At 39.4% G+C, this 14653-nt stretch overlaps 1 protein-coding gene across 1 annotated transcript; it reads left to right on the plus strand.

Moving 5' to 3' along the window:
• Nucleotides 1-3417: 3417 nt before the first annotated feature.
• LOC122656842 (RPM1-interacting protein 4) lies at nt 3418-14425 on the plus strand. Its single transcript, XM_043851507.1, has 4 exons — nt 3418-3731; nt 12967-13494; nt 13789-13980; nt 14081-14425. The coding sequence occupies exons 1-4, from the start codon at nt 3726-3728 to the stop codon at nt 14111-14113; spliced, it is 759 nt and encodes a 252-aa protein (XP_043707442.1). The 5' UTR covers nt 3418-3725; the 3' UTR covers nt 14114-14425.
• The last annotated feature ends 228 nt before the right edge of the window (nt 14426-14653 follow it).

Genomic DNA, 14653 nt, shown 5'->3' on the forward strand with positions numbered 1-14653 from the left:
CTTTCAAACTCTGAGATTTTTAAAGTTTTTTATTCAATAATTTTGAGAATCTTGGTGCCAAAAGTAAGCTTCATTAATATTGTACTGTTTTATTAACTAAAAGAAGGAAACAATCGCAAAATAAAGATCAAACATGAAACTAGGTGGTTCCAAAGAGGGTTACAAAAATCGACTACGATCAAGATTAGGCTCAACCTATTTTTGAATCGGATGATTCACTACATTTGATTCTGATTCCTCAAACCATGATATTCTCTTAGAACTCAGTCTAAATCGGGGATGATCTTCTAGCTTAGTGGCGGTAGCTAGCCAGTGGAGGTCTAGCGTAAGTCCAAGGAGATGTCGACTATTCGACTACCCTATCCCCCACTCTCTCGAACTAATAGTAATAGGTAATAAGTAGTGTAACAATAAATGGCCCTCTTGCGTCCCCCGTCTGACCCACAGTGGGTTTCTTTTTTTTTTTTGTTGGATTAAAGAGAGAACTTATTAGACTCTCAGGAAAACAGATCAGGACTATTCATATCCTTCCTATAGCTATTTAAATGAGCGTAGACCACAAGGTGGTGAGCTATGGAGATCATCCATCTACATTGTTTGATAATACACTGAGATTGAAATAGTTCCAGGAAGAACTGAATTTCCCACAAAAAAGTGAATAGGTCCCAAGGCCAAGATTCTCATCCTTGTTTCAACAATTTTACTGGTTCACAGTCAGTCCAAATGTCGACAACTGTGAGACCTAACAACCTGGTATTTTTTAATTCCTTCGAGCATTACTTGCGCCACTGACTCCTGTGTGCTCTTTTTATTTTATTTATTTATTTTTAACCCGAATATTCACTGAGACTCCTGTGTGCTCCCTACAAAACCATACTCTAAATAAACACTTACAATCTTACCATCAACTATCGGAAACTGAGGCTCATCCAGCTTTTCCTAAGGTATGCAAAAAAGCTACCATTATAAATGATGATATTGGTGTTCATGGAGAGAAGATTTTAATAATCTGTCCATAACAAAATAGAATCCTCAGAAATATTTGGGGAAAGGGTGAGTGGGTGTGACTGATGAGATTCAATTGTTTGCATTCATCAATACATGAGAAGGATCTGGAGTATCCTTTAGAAAAAAATGTAGTTATTCATATATTTTCATATAAAGTAACGAAAAACAATAAAGATTGATATGATAAAAGATCTATTTGCTTTAGAACTTCCCCCATAGGTTAACAGATTCGAGAGTATATCTTGTAAGGAGGTTCTCTGTAGAAATTAGGTTCGAAGGCCTAGAAGATTTGCTGTCCATATCCAGTTAAAAAAGAGACAAGATAGAAATAGATGTCAATCTGTTTTTCTCTCCAGACCACAAAGAGGGGGAAAAACACATCAGTAGTTAAAAACTTACAGAGCTTCTCTTTGGTAGTAATGCCATTGTTCAAAAGTTTCCTAACAAAACCCTTAAACTTAGGGTGAGCCTTGGCTTTTCCATAAAGAAGTCCAAAGAGAGAACTGAGACCCAAAGTTCAAAGGAATATCGCCTATAGGCGAGCAACAAGAAATTCTAGAAGATAAAAAAATTTGTTGCAACCTTAGTAGAAAGAATAGCTTTCTTAGTGATATCCTCATGGCTGTGGAAGGCAAGAGGAATGCATACATTCCTTTAAGCAATAACTTGACTGAAGAGAGAGTTAATCAAGGGCACATTCCACTCCCTACCAACAAGCAAGTCTGAAACTCTATTGAAACAAATAGCCTGGTTAGGAGCACCACAACCAACGAAAATATCGGGTTGGTGACTATTTGTTGTAGAGAAGGAATAATCTGCACAATGCTATTCTAGATCAAAATGTCATTTTTGGCCTTAAAGTCTTTTGACAAAATACAATGTCTAGGGAAGCATATTGTTTCAATGACCTTACTCCAGAATGAAAGTGGTTTAGTGGCCATTCTCCAACCTAGACATAGCAGAAGAGCTTCAGTATGAATATGACTAAGTCGAAAACCAAGAACCCCCCCGCCCCCCTCCCAAAAAAAAAAAAAAAAAAAAAAATCAGTTTACACCCTCTTTGCCCAAGGGATAAGAGACAAAATCCTATGGTCATTAGTATTGCCTCTCCAAAATTGAGCATTAATGCTCTCTAGTTTACTACAAATTTGTTTAAAGAACAGAAACACATGATATAAGATAAGTCGGAATGGAACTTTGAACATATTTTTTAAATAATGATCTCCCAACCTATGATGACAAAGAAGCTTGAGGTTAATTTGCCTTAGGCTCTATCAACAACATGCGAAAGATTCTTTCTTTTTGATTTTTCCAACATAAAGGACCCCCTAGATATATGGAAGTTAGAGACATTTCCTTCATGTGGAGGTGGAACAGGTTGTTTGCTTCATATTCTGAGAGGTGTTTTTTATGAAAAAAAAGAATTCATTTTTATCCTAATTAACTGTTTAAAGTTGATTGGTTCATAGTGGGTCATACACCAAAAATAAATAAAAAAAGCTAAATTTTTCCCACATTGGATTGGTCTATAATAAACCCCAAACCCCATCTGTTCTACTTCAATAGGTTCTATAAAAAAAATTCTACTTCAACAGGATTCAACAAAGCAGTAGATCCTCGTCTAGTCTAGGATACTCTCCCAAAAAATAAAAACCCCCACCAAAAAATAAAAGAAATCATTTAAATATATATATAGATTTTCTTCCTCGTTACTATGCCTAGTGAAGTATAATGCTTCACTATTTACCACAAACTAGGATCCAATTCCTTTCTAGGGACCCCAGCACCCAGGGAGGCATCCTATAGTGCAGGGGTGCTGGGCACATTTGAAGTGCCTAGGAGCACACATCCCCATGCACCCAGCAACCCACCAACGTGGGATGCTTCCTTGGGCACTCCAATCCCCGGTGATGATCCCGATGCCACAAATCATGGGTTAGTCTATATGATATAGGATTCGACAAGCATCTCATTGGAACAATTTCAATTTAAAAATAACAACTTTTCTCTTGACTAAAATTTGAGGCATAACAATTTGTGACTTTCTCTTGACTGAAGTAAATAACTGAAAGAAAAAAAAATCCAAAAATTATTGATGAATTGATCTATGGAGTATGGATTATACAATAATCCCGAAAAGAGATATTTTTCTCATTTAAAAGGGTAATATCCTAATTAGTTTATCAAAAAATAAAGAAAAAAGTAATATCCTAATTAGAGCTTCCCGCTAGGGCAAGAGGGCTCAAAGAAAACGTGGAGCAAAGTAAAAGAAAATTAAATTAAATGAGAAAAGAAAAATAGTTTTAAGACAGCCGCCATTAAAACATCACCAACCGTATGTATTTGCAGTCCAGTCAACAGACTCAACAGTGCAAAGCTTAAAAACTGACCGCGAGAGAGAGAGAGAGAGAAAGAGAGAGACTGTAGATACAGATAAGCATAACGTATAAGGCGAATGGTGAGAGGGACTTGTGAAACAGAGGAGAAAGAGGTGTGAGGGGTCCAGAGGTCAAACAAAAACATTACCGGTGGCGCCGGTCGATGGGGTATCTTTCTTTTGTTGGGTCTTCCAATTCCAAACTGGTGCAGAAGGAAAGATCTTAGATTTTCTGAATCTTTTGCTGGATTTTTGAAGTTATCCAGAAGAGAAGTGTAATCTTTTGAAGGATTTGTTTGCTGCCATTTCTAGCTTTTGTCCTGATTTTGGTTCAAGAAAAATGGCGGTGAGTTCACTTTATTTGATCTTGTTTGGTTGAAATTGAGTCTCTCTTATGTTGTTTTCTTGGCTTTTTTCTGTCCGAATACTATGGAGATGGAACTAAAATGGTTTGATTGGATTCTGTAGTCTTTCTCTTGGGTTCTGTTAACGCTAAAGAAGCGTTTTCCATGGTTTGTTTTGAAGGGGTGTTTTGGATTGTAAGAAAAAAAATGAAAATCAAAGGATTTTGAGGTTTGGTCATCTTGGTTTTACATATTTATTGGATTTGAGAGTTAGAAGGGAATCTAGACGGATACTTGCTCATTTCATAAACCATATGCCTTTTCATCTGGAGAGAAAGGGGGATATTGGATTCTTAGGTGTTCCTTGTGGTTGGAGAAGAAAAAGTTGGAATTTTGGAGTGGCTGGGTTGGGGGGGGGGGGTAATATATGGGCATCTGAGTTTGATTTTGGTTACTTTTTTCGTTTTATGGTTTTCCATTTTTAGGTGGACTTTACTGATTCCTTTTCTTGGGTTTGATTAAAAAAAAAAAAGAAGGAGGATTTAGGTTGTTGATTAGGGGTTTTTTTTTTGGGGGGGGGGGTGTTGGTGGTGGTGGAGGTGGGGAGGAAGCTCAGCTGGGAAACGTTCAAGATATTAATGGTGTTGTATTTTTCATTATAGTTTGGGTTTGCTATGTTAAGATCAGTTGGTATTTTATTGGGTTAAGACTTTTCATTTGGTGCTTTCCGGTAGAGATATTTGTTGACTTGCCTTTTGGGTTTTTGGGCTGTTTGATAATAGGAAGTTCAAATCTTTATCTGTATGGTAGATGATTTGTGGATTAGTTTCTTGGTTGGAGCATGTAGATAGGATTTTCATTGGTTGATTGAGTCTTCATTTTTATGGAACTGAATAAATTTGCGTTAATGTGATCTTCTCTATATGGGTTTCTGCTAGTAAATTCACCTAATTATGATTTACTCTGGAGTTTTATTTTGTTGATGATCAGAAGTTCAAAGTTCCATAAGCTTATACCTTATTCTCCTAACTTAGTTGTCATCTATGAGTAGGGATGGCCTTTTTTTTAGAAGTAACATGTACATTTCTGAGTGTTTGTTGCTGAAAGGTGAGGAAATCTTATCTATCAAGAAAATAGATGAGGAATTCTAATTAGTAAAAAATTTTATGTTCTTACTTTTCTCCCCTTGGATGGATCTTGGTGTAAGAATGTCCATATGGTTCTCTATGCACCTGGTTGAACGACTATTCCTGTTGTCTCTTTGACATAGAGTGGCTAGATCTGCAGATAATTGGTAAGTGGGGTTGTCTGTTTAGATTTGAGTTCTTTGAACTTTTTTAGGAATTAGTAGGCATGATTTCCAGGCTCTTGGTTGCAATAGTGTCCTAGTGACATGCTGGTCCTGTTTGAACCCCAGTCTTTTGGAGAGACTCTTATATACATGCATGAACTAATGTGTTCAAAATTTTTTGGACTTTTTCTTAAACAATTAATTCAATGCCCCCTATCAGCAGTTGAGTTTTCAGTCCAGAGATAAAACCTCCTATTTTATCACTCTTGTGTGGACCATTGCCTTCATTCAATAGGTTTTTATGAATGCAAATAAAATGAATATATTCTATTCCTGGTGACTACTTTCCCTAGTATCCCTCTCAAGTGAGAGAGAATTTCTTGAGAGGCTTTTGTAACAGAAGAGGTCAGCAATCTGGTCTTAAAATTCTTGCAAAACATCTTTCTTGTCGAAATTCTTCTGGAGAACTAGAAAATCCCTTTGAATCACTACAGAGAATTGATAACAAATGCAGTGGAATGGATAGAAAGATTGAATGAGACATGATATGGTACAAACCAAATGATGATAAAAAGTATCGGTTAGGTAACATTATGTGAGATTGTTTCGTGGGAAATTTTCAAGACAATAGAAGAATTCAGTTGCTTTTATAGCGGGGAAGGAGAACCGGATGAAATTTGGAATGACATACAGTGCGGGACAAGCAAAGGTTTCCTTCTTTATATAGGATGGTGCTGAATGATAATGGAACTGGCAACAATCTATGCGATGTTGGTTGATAGTGTGCTGTGGTTATCATGCACAGTTCCACGTGGCTATAATTTCTTCACGTACTCAATAGATAAGGGAATTGATAAATTGATTATAATGCACGAGGACAATCCATTAGAGGTGGGGCCCAAGCCCTCTATGTATTCCGTTCAGGTTTTTATGAGGGTTTTTTTGTCTGTTCATTACCAAAAATGTGATGTGGTACAAATAACATTTGGAAGCACTGGTTTTGAGGGGATAACATTGGGCTGTTCGTGTGTGTGAAGTTGTATAGAAGTCTTATTTGGATTGATGAATAAGAAGAGTCTATTAGTACCCCAAAAAGGGGAAAAAAAAGTCTATTGAGAGAGTACCAGAGCTCAGAACTGTATAGTGAACGTATAACTGATTGAATTTTCTGCAGTTAGGTGCAACAGTAGATGAATGCTTTATGAGATTTTCCTTACTGAAGCTCCTTGCTTCTATTGTCTTTATTTCATGGCTATGTATCTCTTATAGAATGTTTCATGAGACAAATGGTGAAGCAAAAATGCTAATTGAGGCAAGACAATAGGCATAAAGGTATAATTGTATGCACAAAACATGAGCTACAGGCTGGCCTCTTTTTGTTTAGTAGGTATGGAGGGAGGAGACCAAAAACCTCTAGGTTATGATGGAGAGAGTCCAATTTACATGTCAGGCCAGCTGTACAGAGGTCACCTAATAAGACTGTTTCATTATTTAGACATCTGATATTCCATTTGGGTAGTAAACAAGGGGCGCCATTGTTGTGATATGGGGCATAAGGGTAGAATTCTCCTTAGGGTTTATTTGGTGTTGCCCTAGGGGCTCTATTGTCTTTGTACCTCATATCTCATTATTATAAATAAAGGTGGACTGAAAGTCACAATTCCCAAAACCATCAAGGTATCAGAGCAGAATCGACCTAGGGATTCCAAACTCTAATCAAATCTCTCCTCTCTTCTTTCTCCTACTCGATTTCTTCCCAGCGCCGCCACTGCTACCACCTAACCACCACCGCCTCCCTCCCTCCCTCTCGGTCTCTCTCGGCGTCTTTCTCTCTCCCTTCTAGCGCCACCGATAGGCAAGGTCATTGTCTCCCACACTTCCGTCACCCTCGGTGGTTCTTTTCTCCACCACCAAGGGTCTTTTTTTCCCTACTCCTTGTTTGTTTTTTCCAGCCTTCTTTCATGATTTAAAAGGCTGTTTCCACCTTTTATGGATTTTTCTAGGTGATTGGTTGATGTTTTAGCATCTCTTCTTCATCTTTGTGGCTTTGTTTTCCCGTGGGATATTTTTGTGTAATAATGGCAACCAATTAGGATCTTTCTTCTGCTACATTTGGAACTGAAGGGCAAGTTCATGGTTCTCATGACGGCTTTCCCACGTTCCCTGTATACTCCGTTCGTTTAGACGAGAGCAATTATTTGATGTGGTCTCGATTCTGTTATTTTGCCATCGACTCCCGCGGGTATTTGAGTTACGTCATTGGTACAAAGGGGAAACCCACTACTGAAGGTGCTGAACAAGAGAACTGGAGTTCTGCCAACTCCCTGGTTATGTCTTACCTTCTTAGTAGTATGCAACCCCAACTTGCTCGGGGTTTTCTCCTTTTGGACACTACTGCAAGAATTTGGAAGGCTGCTCAGGAAACTTATTCACAGGTTGGGAACAATGCCCGGGTCTATGAACTGTGCAAGAAACTTCATGAGCCTAAGCAGAAGGAACTCAGTCTGTCCCAGTATTATTCTGAGCTGTGTAGTTTTCGACAGAAATTGGATTTCTATGATACATTCCAGGCCTCTACCCCTGCAGATGTTATGAAATTCTAGAAATGTAAAGATAAATTCAGGGTGTATGATTTTCTTGCTGGACTCAATGTGGAATATGACCAGATCCGTGCTCAGGTGCTTAGCCGGGATCCTTTTCCTACTTTGGAGTAGACCTACTCTCTCATTCAACTCAAGGATAGCCGTCGGGCTGCCATGTTGCTGTCTCCTTCCTAGGACTGATCAGCCCTTCTTTCTGGTTCTCCCTTACAACCCAAAGGTGGGTCATCTTGTCCCAATGATCGTTTTGACAAAGAACCTATCTAGTGTGATTATTGTGGGAAAGAAAGACACACCAAGGATTTTTGTTGGAAGCTTTATGGTCGTCCCACTGCCTCTTCCAACCGTAGTTGTCATGGCGTCTAGGTGACCCAAGGCATTGGAGAGGGTCCAAAATCAAGGTGTCACCAACTAGGTGACCAAGGCGACCACGGCTCCTGGACGCCTTGACAACTATGCTTCCAACAAATCATACAGAGGCTACTACAGTTGATACTTTACCTGGTTCTGTCCCTTCCACTTCTCAGGATGAGCTTACTAAGCTCCTTCGTCATTTGGTAACCAAGTTGGATTCATCCGGCTCTGCCAGCCCTGCTTCCGCTTCCTCTTCCACTTTGGTACCTTCGGACTCTGCATCCCCAGGTATTTATTTTGCTGGTCATTGTGCATCAATTGTTTCTCGTCTATGGATTATCTACTTTGGTGCCTCTGACCACATGACCGGTACTACTAGTATTTTCTTCAAATATTCTCCTTGTTCTGGTAAAGACAAGGTTCACATTGCTAATGGCTCTCTTTCCTCTGTCTCTGGGCAGGGGTCCATCACATGCTCTCCCACTTTGACTTTAAATTCAGTTTTATATGTTCCTAACTTTGCTACAGATCTTATTTCTATTAGTCGTCTCACTTCTGACCTTAATTGTAAAGTGACTTTTTTCTTGTCTCACTGTCTCTTTTAGGTACTGGTAACGGGGGAAACGATTGGCTCTGGTAGGGCTCATGGTGGTCTCTATATGCTCGACGAAGCTGTTTCATCTCCTCGTCATGCTCATCAAACCGTTTTAGCTTCCACTCCCATAGTTTTTCCTGAATTACTTCTTTGGCATAGATGTTTAGGTCCCCCTTTTGTGGGTACTGTAGTTAAAACTTTTTCTAGTTTATTTTCCAAATGTGATCCCAAGGATGTTTTTTTGTGATGCTTGTGTTTTAGCCAAGCAAACTCGTTCTTATTATTGCAGTTTAAATAGTAGAAGTGCTTCTCCATTTATGTTAATCAATTCGGAGGTGTGGGCCCCTGCCTGTTGTACTTCTATTTCTGGGTATAAGTGGTTCGTTTCTTTTATTGATTGTTATACCTGTTGTACTTGGATTTATTTGATGAACCACAAAAGTGAGGTTTTCACCTGCTTTCAATTATTTCACAATTTTGTCTACACCCAATTCAATGCCACCATTCAAATTCTTCATAGTGATAATAGGATGGAGTATAAAGATGGGGCATTCCAAGCATATCTTGCATCTTAGGGTATTCTCCATCAGACCAGTTGTGCTGACACATTGGCTCAGAATGGGGTGGCTGAACGCTAGAATCGTCATTTACTAGAGGTGGCACGAGCCCTTATGTTTGAGATGCATGTACCACCACATTATTGGAGTGGGGCTGTTCTGACTGCTGCCTACCTAATCAACCGGATGCCTACACGTGTTCTTGATTTTTGCTCACCTATTCAGGTTCTCCAGGGATCCAATACTTTCTTTATTCCACCAAAGGTATTTGGATGTGTCTGTTATGCCCGAAACCACCAACATCTTAGCAAGTTGGAACCGCGTGGATTGAAGTGTGTGTTTGTTAGTTATTCTCCTACTCAGAAGGGCTATTGGTGTTACCATCCTTCGACCCGACGCATGTATGTGATTATGGACGTTATTTTTAATGAAGCTACGCCCTATTTTTCTCTGGCATCTCATCAAGGGGGTGACTCTGATGCAGGAGAATCTTGGACCGGGCCGGCCCAACTGGTGCACTACCTTGGATCGACCCAAACTCAATTGAACCGGGTCCAATTTTTTTGGATCTAGTAGGATTTTAGGAATTTATCTTATTTGGGGAAATAATGTGTTTTAGTTTATTTTATTCTCTCTTTATTTTAGAAGTTAGCATATTTGGTTTCCATTTGTTTTAGTTTCCCTCTTTGGATAAGTTCGAGTTAAGAGGGTGATTTTTATTTTTTTTTATGAGTATTTTATTTTTTCTTTATTTGGTTTCCACTTGTTTTAGCTTCCCTCTTTCTATCTTTTCCTTTCTCCTTTTCGGTCCCCCATAGACTCTCCATGGTTTGGAGAAGATATGCCTAATATGCCTCCTCTTATTGGTGAAAATAATCCTCCTGTCCAGGGGGAGACTCAACCCATTGTTGTTGTTCCTCCTATTGTTTATACATATACTCGTTGAGTTCATGGGAAGCAAATAGACACCACCAGAGCTGCTCCAAGCCAACCAGATCCTGTTGCATTGGATCCGCCACCTCTTGGTAATCTCCCTCCATAGTCTCCCATTATTTCAGATTCTTCTTTAGATCTTCCCATTGCTGTCCGTAAAGGGGTTCAAGCTTGTACGCAACACCCTATTTCTCAGGTTGTTTCGTATGAGTCTCTTTCCTCCTCATATCATGCTTTTGTTTCCCCTTTGTCTTTGTCTCTCTCCCTAAAAACTGGCAGGAAGCTCTCCAAGATCCATGGTGGAAGGCAGCCATGTTCGAAGAGATGCAGGCTCTGGAAAAAAATGGCACTTGAGATTTAGTCTTTTTTCTTCCTCAGAAGAAGAAGACAGTCAGTTGCAAGTGGGTGTTTAGTGTCAAACAAAATATGGATGACACTGTAGATAGATACAAGGCTAGGTTGGTTGCTTGGGGAATCACGCAGACCTATGGCCTCGACTAACAGGAGACATTTGCTCCTGTTGCGAAGATGAATAACCTTGGATGGGAGTTGCAGCAACTAGACTTGAAAAATGCATTCGTCCATGGTGAATTCGAAGAAGAGATATATCTGGATATCCCTCTTGGTTTTGCTACTCAGAAGACTCATAAGAAAGTATGCAAGCTGAAACGTGCGTTGTCTCCCCGCGAGCTTGGTTTGGAAGATTTTATGGTGCGATGGTCTCTTTTGGTTACACACAGAGCAATGCTGATCACACCCTCTTCATCAAGAGATTTGGATCCAAGATTGCACTTTTTATTGTCTATGTGGACGATATTGTTGTCATTGGCAGCGACAATTAGGAAATTTCTCGTCTTAAATCATATCTTGGGAAAGAGTTTGAGATCAAGGACCTTGGCCAATTGAGGTACTTTCTTGGTGTTGAGCTTGCCCGTTCTACCAAAGGGGTGTTTCTCTCTCAATGGAATTACACGTTGGATTTGTTATCTGAAACTGACATCCTAGGATGTAAACCTTTAGACACTCCTCTTGAAGCAAATGTTTGTCTCTCTAGCAAGACTGGTGATCCTGTGGATAAAGGACAGTATCAATGGTTGGTTGGAAAGTTGATATCTCTCTCCATACGTAACCAGACATCGCCTTTGCTGTCAGCATGGATAGCCAATACATGCATGACCTTTACACTTCACATTGGGAAGCTGTGACCCATATATTACGATACTTTAAGTCTGCCTCAGGAAAGGGAATTCTTTTCTCCCCTCATGATCACCTGCGGGTTGAAGCCCTTAACGACTCTGACTGGGCCAGCTCTCCTGATGATCGACGGTCTACTATCGGTTACTGCACTTTTGTTGGAAGTAACCTGGTCACTTGGCGGAGCAAGAAACATACTATCGTTGCCCGATCAAGTGCTGAATCTGAGTTTCGTGCCATGTCCCATGGCATTTGCGAATTAATATGGCTCTAGGGATTGTTGAAAGATTTGGCTATTCCTACATCTTTACCTATGATGCTTTACTGCGACAACAAATCTGCTATCACTTTTGCTTCCAATCCGGTTCAGCATGATCGCACAAAACATGTGGAGATTGACTGCCATTTCATCAAAGAGAAGCTGGAACAAAGACTGATTTGTACTCCATTTGTCAAGTTTGAGACTAGTTAGCTGATATTTTTACTACGGGTTTAAGTAGTAAAGTGTTTATTCTTCTTGTGTGCAAGTTGAGCATGTGTGATATCCATGCACCAACTTTAGGGGGAGTGTTTTAATATGGGGCATTAGGGTAGAATTGTCCTTCGGGTTTATTTGGTGTTGCCCTAGGGGCTCTATTGTCTTTGTACCTCATATCTCATTATTATAAATAAAGGTGGACTGGTGTCTCATTGATACAAGTCACAATTCCCAAAACCATCAGCCATATTCAAGTCACATTGAACTTCTATGGACACAATAGTTGAACTACTTCTTGGTAAAGTTGTAGGTGATTCTGTTCTATGCTTTATGAAAGCTGTTAATCAAGTGGGATGTCCGTATTGTTAATGATCTTTCCTATTATTTACCCTCAGCAACTTATCTAAAGTCTAAACTCATTTTCTTTATTTGTATTGAACTCAGTTTATGTTGATCAGCTATTAATTACAGTGAGTTTCCATACATAGTGGACTAAATATCCTTTTAAGATGTCAAAATTTACGATCCTTTGTGGCTTCACAGCACTTCTAATGATGGCTGCCACCGAATGGTTCTTTGTTTTTTTAACCTAAAATGACCTAATCTAATGGTGGACATTTGATTCAATCATATAGTTATAGTAAAACAATCTGTTACCATGTATTACATAGCATCTATATTTGTGCAGCCTCTGCCAGATGGACACTGGTTTCCTCTTTTCCTGTTTCTGCCCTCCTTTCTTTTGGATATAACTTGTAGGCCTTATAATTCTGTTTTGTCTCCACTAGGAAGGGTTGAAAGATATGAAACAAAATGATAAGTGGAGAAGGGCCATTTATATTTGTGCCTACTTGATTATAGAGTTGCGAATGGCAAAAGTATATTAGAAGAATCCTCTAGTCAAGGACCCGGGGTGGTGTGGGAATACTCATGGTCTGCAGTATAAATATTAATTAGGACCTAAGAATGCAAATGAAAATAAAGAGTTGACAGCGTTTGTTTGTTGTTCTTTTTTGCTCATACACACTTGCCTCTAAATTCACATAAAATATGAAATCTTTTTTTTTTTTTTTTTTCCGTTGCATTGGTAAGATTTTCCTTACTGCAATAGCCTTTCTTAATGTATTTTTGGTCACATTTATTAGTATTATTATTGACTTATCTCAAGTAGACATAAAAATCTAAGATTATTAGTATGATTATTAGAAATAACAAGGCTCAAGTTCTTTTGGCAGCAACGTTCGCATGTACCTAAGTTTGGAAATTGGGAGAGTGAAGAAAATGTCCCTTATACAGCCTATTTTGACAAGGCAAGGAAGGGCAAGAGCGGCACACAGATGATAAATCCAAATGACCCTCAAGAATATGCAAATGTAGTTTCTGATGATAAGTCTCCAGTTCGAGCTCCTGTATTAAAGACTGGAGCTGAACCTGAGGCAGCAGTGATACCAGGAGCAGTAAAGCCAAAGCATGAGCGCCGGTCAAGCAGGGAAGATGGTGACCTTAGACGATCAAGTGATTCTCCAGCCCGCTATGATAATGTAGTACGAAGAACTAGCGACTCCAGGACTGGCAGGCAAAGTGGTGGCTCAAGCATTGAACAGTCACCCATCCATCCACAGCAGGCGAGAGTTGCAGGCAAAGGCAGTGGGGTTTCTTCACCATCCTGGGAAAGAAAGGGTTCATCTGAACATAACCATGGCTTAGCTCCCGCCACCCCTGGAAGATCACGACTGAGATCGACTACTCGAGCAGATGAAACTGTAACTTCTACCATATTTCCCATTGAGTTCATATGCTTAAATAATTTTTGATGCATGGATTCGTTATCGCAAGTACAGATGCATAAACAAGAGTGTTAATATATTTATCTTTTTCTCTTCTTTTTTTTTTTTTTGGTTGGGGGGGGGGGGGAGGAGGTGCATGGTGTGATCAGAGAGCCATCACTTGTAGAATTGCTCAAGGGGGAAGCAACTGTGTACCATTCTCGGTTTCTGATAACACCAGTAGTTTTTTAAGCTTCTTGTACAGTATTAATATGCTCTCTTTTGTGGCAGCTTGATAAAGGAGCTGCCGTACCAAAATTTGGTGAATGGGATGAGAACAACCCAGCATCGGCTGATGGGTATACTCACATCTTCAATATAGTGAGGGAGGAGAGGCAGGGTGGGTCAGGAAAGGTACCAGTCATGCCAACAGAGTCATCTACTTACAATGGTCATCGGGGGAACAAAAATGATGATTCTACTGTACGTTATTCTCTTTATGTCTATGTGTCTAATTTTAGTTGAATCTGCTGATTTGCAAATCATCTGAATTTGATTCTTGACTTTACCTACCTGTTTTCAGGCTACTTGCTGCTTTGGGTGGTGCAGAAAATGATATTTTGTTTGTCAATGGTTGAATATAGCATGTTTGGACCTGTGAATATCTGAAGGCCATCTATAGAGTTTAGAGGGTGCATTCTTTCACCATACTTGTGAGCTTACTGTGATGATGATGAACTTGAGATTTTTTCTGGGGAAAGCATTTCCATATCTGTACTTTTTTTTTTTTTGTTCCCTTCCTGTTTTTCCAACTCTTATTTTTCTTTCACTTCTTCCTGTGTACCTCATCAATGCCTTCATCACGTTCTAATTTGCCAATTAAATTTGGTAAGAGACCACAGCCACAAATTCGTTTATTCTCTTCCAATTTGTTTATGTTACACTGGGCTCCTGTGGTTAATTCTTTGTTTATTATTCTTTACTTTCACAGTTCTCCTTTTTCATGATATTCTCGCGCTTTTTTTTTTTTTTTGGTTGGGGGTGGGGGGTGGGGTTTGTGTGTGAGTTACGCATTTTATCTTCATAATTAGGGCTCTAGAGATACCAACAGTTGATCCCAACCATCTATCCGGCATATTTTATCAGAAATGGATGC

Source organism: Telopea speciosissima, chromosome 3 (genome assembly GCF_018873765.1).
Source record: "Telopea speciosissima isolate NSW1024214 ecotype Mountain lineage chromosome 3, Tspe_v1, whole genome shotgun sequence".
In the NCBI taxonomy this organism is placed as follows: Eukaryota; Viridiplantae; Streptophyta; class Magnoliopsida; order Proteales; family Proteaceae; genus Telopea; species Telopea speciosissima.

Excerpts from the sequence above, each read along its gene's own strand:
- LOC122656842 (XM_043851507.1), top strand. Across the intron at positions 13,495-13,788 it reads CTACTCGAGCAGATGAAACT|CTTGATAAAGGAGCTGCCGT; the intron begins GTAACTTCTACC and ends CTTTTGTGGCAG. Across the intron at positions 13,981-14,080 it reads ACAAAAATGATGATTCTACT|GCTACTTGCTGCTTTGGGTG; the intron begins GTACGTTATTCT and ends ACCTGTTTTCAG.